The sequence below is a fragment of the Peromyscus leucopus genome, chromosome 8b, assembly GCF_004664715.2.
Source record: "Peromyscus leucopus breed LL Stock chromosome 8b, UCI_PerLeu_2.1, whole genome shotgun sequence".
Lineage (NCBI taxonomy): Eukaryota > Metazoa > Chordata > Mammalia > Rodentia > Cricetidae > Peromyscus > Peromyscus leucopus.
Genome location: NC_051086.1, coordinates 60759043 through 60769686, shown reverse-complemented (window position 1 = coordinate 60769686; position 10644 = coordinate 60759043). Strand labels below are relative to the sequence as shown.

The 10644-nt window shown below is 54.5% G+C and overlaps 1 protein-coding gene across 6 annotated transcripts; it reads right to left on the bottom strand.

The window, feature by feature from the left end:
* Coro6 (coronin 6) lies at window positions 1-7770 on the bottom strand. Of its 6 annotated transcripts, none has more exons than XM_028866808.2 (11): window positions 7592-7770; window positions 6242-6441; window positions 4624-4746; window positions 4083-4212; window positions 3809-3990; window positions 3054-3173; window positions 2072-2176; window positions 1837-1982; window positions 1475-1532; window positions 1138-1368; window positions 1-1050 (listed from the first exon to the last, which is right to left on the bottom strand). In XM_028866808.2, exons 2-11 carry the CDS (start codon window positions 6437-6439, stop codon window positions 925-927), a joined length of 1419 nt encoding a protein of 472 aa, XP_028722641.1. In that variant the 5' UTR covers window positions 6440-6441; window positions 7592-7770; the 3' UTR covers window positions 1-924. The 6 variants fall into 6 exon arrangements, with proteins under 6 accessions (XP_028722641.1, XP_028722640.1, XP_028722642.1 ...); XM_028866807.2 differs by lacking the exon at window positions 3054-3173 and adding an exon at window positions 2572-2691 and having other exon boundaries at window positions 6242-6500; window positions 7592-7768; XM_028866809.2 differs by lacking the exon at window positions 3054-3173 and adding an exon at window positions 2572-2691 and having other exon boundaries at window positions 1-1047; window positions 7592-7768.
* Window positions 7771-10644: the final 2874 nt, after the last annotated feature.

The following is a 10644-nucleotide window of genomic DNA, read 5'->3' as shown; positions in this document are numbered from 1 at the left end:
TGCTTTTCTACCTAACTTTATTGGGAAGGAGTGCCTAGGTGGGTGGGAGGCAGGGTCTCTGGAACCTCAATGCCGAGATGGCTGACCTAGGGTAGGAGGCTGCCCAGCTTGCATTTGCTAGGGTCCCCAGGATTCCAAAAGGAATGGGGAGAGTCCTTAGCCATCCATGCAGGAGGCACAGACTTGTACTTAGTAAAACACTTCATTAATTATGCCTCAGTATTTTTACAGATTCAGCAGAGAGCTGGAGGCAGTGGTGTGTGTGTGTGTGTGTGTGTGTGTGTGTGTGTGTGTCTAAGATTTGCTTCCTGATGCCAGTTCTCCTGAGATTTCTCTGGTGGGGTCTGTCTGTCTCCAAGGAGCTGCCAAAGAAGGCGAGAACCCTCTGCCGTAGATGGCTGGATGAAGCCAGTGGGTCAGGCTGTGCCGGCCACAGAAACGGGGGTTGCCCGTCTGCGCCCACACACTATGCGGGGGAACTGAGTGAGCTTGATAGGATAAATGTGGGGATTTTCCTGAGACTCCGGAATACCTGTTGACTCTCCATCCGTTTGAGGTCAAGCCCAAGCTGGTCAGAAACCCTAGGCAGCACACTAATACTAAGCACTTGCCCTGCCTAGGGTAAGGGACAGAGAGGACACCACCTCACCACTAAGCACCATTGCTAAGGCCACCATTATCCCAGGCTCCCTCTAGGCCCGATCCCGTAAAGTCGGGGACCTAGTACGGAGCTTAGTCCTTGCCACTTAAGATCCGTGTGTCCAGGTCTCCTGTGAGGGATGGAGTTTGTTTTCTGGTCTCACTCCTAACCCCTACCCCAGGGAGCAGGGTGCCGAGTCCCAGACCGAAAGCTGGTGCTGCCAGTCTGTGCGCCCTGCTCCATGGGGTCTGCAGCGTGCGGAGCTTTGCAGCACTTAGGCAGCGCTAGTCCGTGCCGTCCACCAGCTCGCACAGCATGTTTTCCAAAGCCGTGATGCGCTCCTCCTGGGCTTGCACCCGCTCCCGAAGGGCCTTGATCTCCTCTAGCAGTGTCTCCAGGGTGTGCTGCTGCTGATACGTGGAGAGCAGAGGAGACCATGGCAGGGAGCAGAAGTTCGGGGAGAGCTAGGGTGGAGCGGGTCAGATCTTAGAGCTTACCGACAAGGGGGGTTCGCTGGCTGACTGGCTGCGCCGGGGACCGGCTGGTGGACGCACGTCTAGGATGTTGCGCTTGGTGATCCGGAGCTCGCGGTGTTTGGGGGGTACGTAGCCTTCCTTCAGCGAAATAAGTACAGGTTCTGCGTCCTGACCTGATAGCCACTCATCTGCTTCCAGGGCTGGCTCAGGGCCGGGTGTGTCTGGGTATAGGTCATCCTGGAACAGGTCGGACTGAGGGATGGGGTGGACAGGAGGGCCGGGGTGAGCGGGACACTGGCTAGCTGCCTTTTGATGCTTTCCAATCACTCCCCCCTGCGGAACTCCCCTCCCTCCTCACCTTTCGAGGTACAGTCATGATGATAGGTTCACACTTTCGTTCGTGTAACTTGTAGAACCTGCGAGGCAGGGGAATTCAACACTCGCTGTCTCCCCGTTCTTTTAAAAGCCCTATGTCTGGGACTAAGGAGTTGGAAGCCAATACGCCGAGTAACTACCATGTACATTGAACTTTGCACACATTGTCAGTTTGGGGTTGAAACATCCCTGGTGGAATGCCAGGTTGGGGGCGCTGGGATAGTCACTGAAAAAAGACTGATATGGCTCTGCTCTTTTCCAAAGAGCAGCATAATTAGGGAAAGGCCTGCAGTAGCTAACACGAGGAACTCGAGGCAGGAGGATAGAAGGGACTAAAATGCTGACCTGGCGATTTCACATTTGCTGACATCCAGTCCCCGCTTGGGCATGAAACCCATGCCCCGTTGCGGCTCTTTGCTGCTGAACGTGTTCAGATAATGCACAAAAGGTGGTTCGTCCGTAATTTCAAAGTACCGAATGCTACTGTCACCCTGCAAAACCAGTCAAGTCAGAGGCACGGCCCGAGAGGGCTCTCACATCTCCATCCTGGCCCTGGGTCTTCCCGCCCAGCCTCCAGCACCTTGCCACACAAGTAGACAATGCTGGAGTCGGGATCATAGAATGGCAGCAGCACCCCGTTGCTTGTGTCCATCTCCTGCAGGGCCACTGGCTCTTCAAAGTTGTTCTGCCGAGCACAGGGAGAGTGACCAGCTCTGCTCATCCTCCCGGGCTGCTTCAGAATTCGCTTTATGCCCACTCCAAATCCCATGCGTTCCCAAGGCAGCTCTGCTGCGAGCTACAGCAGGCTCTCTTCTAGACTTATCACTCCCTCGCACAAGGACACCCTGTGCGGTCGCATGCAGTCACGGCAAACCACCCCCAGGGACTAGGCATCACCAGGAGGGGGCGCCAGCGCGAGCTCCTTCGGGCGACGCAGCAAAACTGGGCAGTGTTGGGTGTGGGGTGGCAGCGACCTTCAGCCCTGTCAGGATGGGCGTACCCTGCGGGTGCGGGGCGTCTGGCCCCTCGCCCGTGATGCCAGCCCCCGGGGCACACACCCCAAGCCTCCAGCTGTGTTACCGGGTCCCACAGGCCTAGCTCTCGCTGGCTCATGCGGGTGAATCCCGTGGTGAAGATATGACCCAGCCGTGTGAAGACAGCCCGCATGGGCCTCATCCCCTCGTGGGCTGCAAACCTCTCCTGGGGGAGGGAGGGGGAGAAGGGAGGAGCATCACCCTACTGCCTGCCTTGCCAACCTGAGTGTGGGGTGGAGGTGGGGGGAAAGGGGTCTTAAGAACGAAGCTTCACGGAGATCAGTGGCAGGACCCTGGCCTGGAGAATACCAGGGCGGGGACCGAGCAGGAGGTGCGGAGCTCTCAGCAGGTCCCAAACCTTAGGCACCCTCAAAGGCTGATCCCTGGGGCAGGCGATGTCTGTTGGCTCCCTGGGGTTGCAGTGGGGCTTTACCCACAAGGGAGCTCTGTGCTCCGCTTGGGCGTCTCGGGCCGGGCTCCTGGCTGAACCTGCAAAGCGAGCCATTGCGCCGGCTCGGCCTGGCCTACCGGGTCCCAGAGTGCGAGTTGCCGCTCACTCATCCTGCTGAAGCCGGTGCTGAGCAGCTTCCCGTCTGCGGTGAAGACGGCCCGCAGCGGGCGGGCGCCCTCGTGAGGCCGGGCTCGCTCCTGCTCGCAGGGTTAGTGGGTTAGAGTACCAGCTCTCCCTCCCTCTGGCTCCCAGCCGCGCCAAGCCTTCGCTCCAGGCAAACTTGCATGTCCCTCCCACCCCCACACCCCCGGTTAGATGGAGGCTGGCCAGGACAGGGGGACAGGGCCATTGCCTTCCCAGAGCACCCAGCTGGGACAAGCAACGCTTGAAGACTGTTTCATCCCCACCCAGTGGGTCAATGGGTGCGAAGGGGGTCAGTCGGTGGTCAGGCCCCAGACCCTGGAAGATGACGTTGGATATCTGAGAGGAGAGGGTCCCGGACTTCAGGTTTCATGCAGGTTCTGGTTGGAGGATGGAGTCTCCAGCTTCTCCCCTCAATCTAAAAGCAAGGAGCCCTCCTCGGAGCTCTGAGATGCACGGGAGGGGAGCGAACAGGAGCAGGCAGGGGCTTGCAGCCTGGGAGCTAACTCTGGGCAGGGATTGAGGCGGTAAAGCCTGCAAAGGGCACAGGGGTGGGGGTCATGACTAATCTCTGGAGCAGAGATGGGACAGGTAAAAGCTGGGACCAGAAGTTCTGATGACAGCGGATACCAGTTGCTAACAGCTGGTGCTGAGCAAGGGGTGCTAGGGAGTAGCCGGGCCAGGCACTCACCGCCACCACTTGACTCTTCCGGGGGTCAATGATTCGCAGGGTCTTGTCCTTGCAGGTAGTGGCTAGCAGGCTACCGTTGCTGTTCCAACACACGCTGTGGATGACGTCAGGGTGTATGTCGTCTAGGCTCAGCAGTACCTCTCCAGTGCCCACGTTCCAGATGATGATCACATTATCACCACCTGTCCAGAGTGTCCAGGCATGGTCACTGGGACCCGCCTTCCTCCTCCCACCACCACCTATAGTAGGGATCCTTCTTAAACATCCCCCAGACCTGCACTGAGCAGGACATTCCTGGCAGTAGGGTGCCAAGAGAGGATGCCCACGCGCTTGGAGTGGCCCTCAAGGGTGATGACAGGCTCAGTGATATTGCGCACGGGGGTGTAGTCTGGAATCTGCCACACCTAGATAGGAAGAAAAGGCAGCAAGTAGGTGGGATGCAGGGATGCTCCGCCCCCTCAGTGCTGTTGGCCCTAAGTGTCAAGTCCAGGAGAAGGTGCGCTTCTGTCAGGACAGAGAAGCAGCAGTCAGGACCAAGGAGCATTGCCAGCTCTCCAGAGACCTCCCCATTCACTCTGTCAGGAAAATTTCAGAGTGTTGTACCCCTGCTCTTAGGGCCCCAAGTTGTCCACGGTTATAATTAGTTCTAGGCAGTGCATTCTGGGAGGGAGTGGGTATGTATTTAACTAAAAATAATCTGGGAACCGGCAGGGCAGGGCTCCTGGTGCCTGCCCCGTCTATCACCCTCCCCAGCACAGGTGAGGCACACCCCTGCTTCCCTAAACCCAGCCTGGCAGCATCCACCTGGCTCCTACCATGACAGTGGTGTCGTCTGAGGCACTGGCGATGACGTTGTCATTGTGTGGGCACCAGTCAATGTCCAGTACAGGGCCAGTGTGCCCAGTGACCAGAGGGTAGTTCTTATCCACTCGTCCTGTCTGGAGGGGTCAGAGAGGGAGATGTGGGACCGTGTGTGTGTGTGTGTGTGTGTGTGTGTGTGTGTGTGTGTGCATGTACACGCACTGGGGCCTGGCACTTGCTAAGCAAATGATCATCCCCAGGCCCTCCTGTATGTGGTTTTGGAGTGAGCACTGGATTTGTTTACCTATCGATTCTGTGTCATTAATTTTCTTTTTGCAGACCTCTCTCAGCCTCTAAGCCTATCCGGTTCACTCTTTGGACTTTGCTGAAGATGCACAGAGTGAAATCATTTGTCTAAGGGGATCTGATTCAGAGAGGCACAGTGACTTAACAAAGGACCCACAGCAGGACACTAGAACCCAGACTTGAATTAAATCTAGTGTTCTTCAAAAGACACTTACTTAGAGAAGGCTTTTTCCTTCTAAATATAAGGTTTTGTTATGTTTATTAGCTTACATTGGTCTTGCCTTGGTCTTCTCAGTGCTGGGCTCACTCACAGACATGTACCCATACACCCTGTGAGGAGGCTGTATTTAAGCCCGTTCCCCAAGCTAGGATATCTGTGGGAAGCTCCTAGAAGTGGGTTTAGTGAGTGACCCTGAGTGCGGTGTCCTAGCCCCTGGGGCAGATCTGTCCCTTGGCTTCACTTGGAACCACAAGCAAGAGATCCTGGTGCCTAGTGTCCCTTAACCAGGGCTGGGGCCCCACTTTTCTTTTTGTCTCCATGAGTTGATTTGGGGATCTATGAAGACTCTGCAGGGGGGTTGGCACTGGCCCAGACCATGCAGTCTGGAAGAGAGGGTGGCTAAATGGCATTGAAGTGACCATCATCCCGGGGAGGAGGTGGCTCTAGCTGAAACCTGAGCCCTTGGGTTGGTGTTTCTGGATGCTGTCTGCATTGTCCGGGGTGAGTCATAGGCCATTGTCAGGCCTCTCCCTGACCCTGCCTCTTGTGGGGCCTCCTCTAGTAAGTATAGGGGTCAGTATCTAGGTCAAGGTTATGCTTTGGGGTGTTTATCCTGGGGTAGAGATGGCCAAGTGTCTGCAAAGGTGGCAGTCATTGGCCCCTTTCCTGCTTGGTGTGCAGAGGAGGTCTGGCTTGATGTATTTTGTTTTCCTTTCCTTTTAGTTTCATTCTACCCCATCTAACACATCCTCTCTCTCTCTCTCTCTCTCTCTCTCTCTCTCTCTCTCTCTCTCTCTCTCTCTCTCTCTCTCTCTCACACACACACACACACACACACTAGGGAAAAATAAGGTCAGAATCTGACCGCTTGGCTCTGCTGCGCCCCAGCCTCCTACATCACTAACTTCTACATCACTAACTCCCGTTTGGTCCTTGCTGGGAACAGGGTCTGCACGGACTAGAGAGTGAGCACAGGGAACAGTGAGGGGAACGCTGCCCGTTCGTTCACACAGACCGCCCTTCTGACGGAGGACTGGACTTCAGTGAGATATCTCAGAGGCCCCAGCCAGCCACCTCCCAATTGCTTTCTTCCCCTCATCCCTCACCTTGGCCAGAGGCAGGACAATGAAGGCACCTCCACCTCCAGCCTCCACAATAATGGCCAGAAATTTGGGGTTGACGGCACAGAAGGCACTGTCCCAGGTGACCTTGGATACCCGGATGTCCTCATAGGCCTGGTCGGCCTTTGCTGCCTGGCCAAACACATGGCGGAACTTGCTTTGCCGAACCACTCGCCGGCTCATGGCTGGAGCAAAGACAGGGGATATCAGAGCCTAGAGGCACGTTGGTCCTTAATCCTGTGAACTGTGGGAGGGAGGCAGAAGTGAGAAAGTAGAATTATCTGGTAAGGAGCAGGGAGCTTCCTTCCAAGTGACCAGAGGAGGAGGCAGATCTTCATCACCTGTCCAATGTTGTTTAATTTGAGGGGCTAGGACAGGGGGTCTGACCACTTCTTAGACACACAGGCTAGGGGGGTAATGGAGACGGACATAGGGTTGAAACTTCCAATGGGAGACGGGGATGTTTTGAGGAGCAATATCAGTGGGTCCCCTCCTGCTGCGGGTCATGGATGAGCACCTCTTTGCAAGTGTTTGTGCCTCCCGGAGACACCCTACTCAACACACTCTCTCTTGGTCACTGGACCTTAGTTCAAGGTTAGCTGTGGGGCTAGGATTCCAGCTAGGATCCCCAAATTCTCATCTCTGGCAGAGTTTAGGCACATGTGTCTTTTTCTACATTCCTCCTGTCAGCCTGTCTCCACTGCCGTGTTCATCGGTTTTCTCCCGTGGTGGTGGTGGGGGTATGTGGGAGAGGGCAGTAGAAGGTAGATCTCCCTTTTGTCCATTCCACCAAGCACCGGCTTCCCTGAGAAGCCCGACCATGGTCCTCTGACACGAATACCGCACTTTAGTCCAGCTTCTTTGGGCGTGTTGCCTGGGCCTGTGCTGGATCTTCTAGTAGGTTCTCCTGAGAGTGGGGGCCCTCGACCCCATCGGTAAGGACCAGATGTGCGCCGGTGAGGAGGTGAGGTCCTTTTCCTGGAACCAGGACCTCAGCTACGCTACTTTCCCCAAGGGGACGCACCAGGCTCTCCCAAAGGCCCTCTGCTTCCTGCCCTTCCCCAGCCCGGGCATCCTTGTGCCCTTCAAACCGCTCCTGCAGCCCCAGGCCTGAAGCCCGGCCTACCCGCACCCTCCTCTCGCCTCTTGCCCCTGCAGTGCGTTCTTGTGAGACTAGGTGTCTCCTCGCTAGTCGCTGTCCGGCCAAATATAGACACCAAGTCCGCCCTGCCGGACCGAATTTAGCGGCGGGGGGGGGGGGGCGCAGACCTCTGCCCCCTCCAGAGACCCCGCCCGCTCCGTTGGCTGCGGTGGCGGAGGCGGGGAGGGGGGTACCTGGTCCTAAGCCGGGCGGGGGTGCTCTCGCAGCGACTCCTCTGCGGAGTGGGTCGGGGTACGCGGGGGGCCGAGGGAGGCGTCCGGGGCCAGGCACTGGGTCGCGCGTTCCGGCCGCTGCCTGCGGCTCTCAGCTGCCGGCTCCGCTGCAGTCCCAGCTGCTGCTGCCATCAACCTGAGGGGGCGGGGCCGAACGGGGGGGGGCAGGGCCAGGCCGATGCGGCCACGCCCTGTCCAGCGCGGGAAAGTCCTGCGTCTCAGCTCCGCCTGTCCTGGTAAAATGGGAAAAGTAAGTGTGCGTGCCCCGTGTCTCCCTCCGGCCCTCGCACGTAGGTTCGGGAGGCCCAGGCGCTTGGCCCAAAGCCGGACACCGAGACTGGGAGCCACCGCGAATAATCAGGTGCCTGAGCGCCGCATTCTTGCCGCAATCGCGCTGCTAATTTAGTCGTTCCCAGCGGCCGGGGTTGTGGGGCTGCACAGCCAGGACCCGCTGGTTAGAGGCCCCTGAAGATGCTCTGGGGGAATCGTCTCAGTCGCTTGATGAAGGTCAAGGCTGGCCCAGGGCAACTTCGAGGCTAAGGCTTTTATTAACAGCGATAGCGATCGTTTGAGAACTTAAAACACTGGCACCGGTATAGGCGTTTCGCCCTATTAGAAGGTTCCGTGAAGCAGGAAGCTCAGACACCAGGCAGAGAAAAGTGAACTCACTCCCAGCACCAGGTTCAAGTGGAAAAGGCTGGCACAGATACTTGGCCACATTTTAGAGGTCAGAGGAACCAACTCTGAAGATGAGAGCCTTTGTTTGAGACGGTCCCTCTATTCTAGGGCAGGATTCCCTCACTCCCAAGACCTACAGGTCTGAAGTACTTACTGTTCAAGGTCAAGGAGATAAAATACAACCAGGGAAGAGCAGCCAGTTCCTGAAGTTGCTGTTTACTCAATGCCTGCTCATGATTTTATTTCTTTCCTCCCATCTTAGGTCCTGGAGGGCAGTATGGGGGCCGGTTTCAGGCCGCACATACAATCAGCCTTCTGTATGGTAGAGACCAGTGTGTGTGTGTGTGTGTGTGTGTGTGTGTGTGTGTGTGTGTGTGTGTATGTGTGTGTATGTGTGAGAGAAGGGGGGGGGACAAAGGAGGGGAAGAGAGATGCATAAGGGTGCCCACAGGTGTCTGTTTTTCAGGAGGGGTCTAGGTATTCAGTGGCTTGTAGAGGAACAGAATCAGAAATTGTTGGTGCTACAGAAATAATTGAGGGCTTCTCTCTCTCTCTCTCTCTCTCTCTCTCTCTCTCTCTCTCTCTCTCTCTCTGTGTGTGTGTGTGTGTGTGTAACCACGAGGATGGAAGGAGTCTTTTACCTTAAGATTCCAGGTACATGGTTAGGCAGACAAGACTCAAGTGACTAGTTGCTCCTTTATGATAACTCACATTACACTTATTAACATTATGGTAATCCACGTTTGGTTCCCAGAACCCACACAACAGCTCACAACCATGTTTAACTTCAGTTCTTGGGGACCCAACACCCTATTCTGGCTTCCACAGGTATCAGACACCCATTTGGTGCACCAACATACATGCAGACCAAACATCCACACATATAAAGCTGCTAGAGAATGTTATTTTAAGGTGTGTTACTTTTGTTTATGTTGCATTTGTTTAACTGTGAAGCTGTGTTACTTTGCCTGTCTAAAACACCTGATGGTCTAATAAAGAGCTGAACAGCCAATAGCAAGGCAGGGGAAAGGATAGATGGGGCTGGTGGGCAGAGAGGATAAATAGAAGGAGAAATCTGGGAAAAGATCAAGGAACGAGAGAGGAAGGAGGAGGACTTCAGGAGCCACACAGCCAATAACCGAGTAAGAAAAAAGATATACAGAAATAGAAAAAGGTAAAAGCCCACGTTAAGGCCGGGCATTTATAAGAATGAGCCTCTGTGTGGTTTATTTGGGAGCTGGGTGGTGGGCCTCCAAAAAGAGCAAAAACATCCAACATTGTAAAGCTAGAAACAAAACAGCAGTCAGAGGGAGAAGCCACTTGGGCTTGGTGACTCCACAGAACTATCAGTGGGATTTCATTTTATGATCTCATTTTCTGAAAGAGACCTGACAAATGAGACATGATTTGGTCCATTTGCTTTGACTACAAAGCCAAGACTGAACATATTTAGGTTGGTCAGAAGCCTGAGCACTCCTGGAATATTTTGTGAAGTGACTCTAGCTTCACTACCATGCACTTGTCTGATGAAAGAAGTGGGCTGCAGTTTTCTTTGGAAACATCAGCAAGTTTGGTTGGCAATTGGGCAAGTAATACCTGAGCTTTCCCTAGATAGTAGTGTTCTTTTGGATGTGATGAATAATACCATTAAATATCTCATCATGGGTTTGTGAAAAGGCAGGACTCAGCCAAATATACCCATTGGCTCTGTCTTTCTCTTGCACCCTTGATGTATATTCAAAAAACATTTTTAATTATGTGTATCTGGGGATTCAGTAAGCATGGGTGTCTTTGGAGGAGAGTTGAAGTTATGAGTCACTTTATGTGGGTTCTTTCAGGTCCTCTGGAGGAACTATGTGCATTCTTAGCCCTTCACCCATCTCTGCAGCCCAGTGTAGATTTCACTGTGCTGAAAACTTGTATTAATGTCCAGTGAGGTCAGTCACCCAACAATCCGGTCTCTGCTAGGGCAGGTTACCGCAGATGCCACACCAGTCACTCTTCACCACAGATGGTGGAAGAATTTGCTTATTCATTCTAACATTCAGGTGACAGCTTTGGTGAGTACCTCTTTGACTAGCCAAGTCCCCAGCCTGGTCACTTGATTGGTGCCTCATTGTCTGCAATTTTTGGTAACCCTATTTTTTTGTCAGTCTTTTGTGTAACGCAGGTTATTTACATGCACACAAACAAGTGTGTGTGTATTTATTCCCCACTCTATAGTTCTTCAATGTGTGTTGACTGGGATGTGTGAACGCTATTCTGTTTGTTGTCAGTGTTCTCTTCTAAACACCCCCCCCCAGCACCCTCTTCCTTTGCTGCATTTGAAGCACACA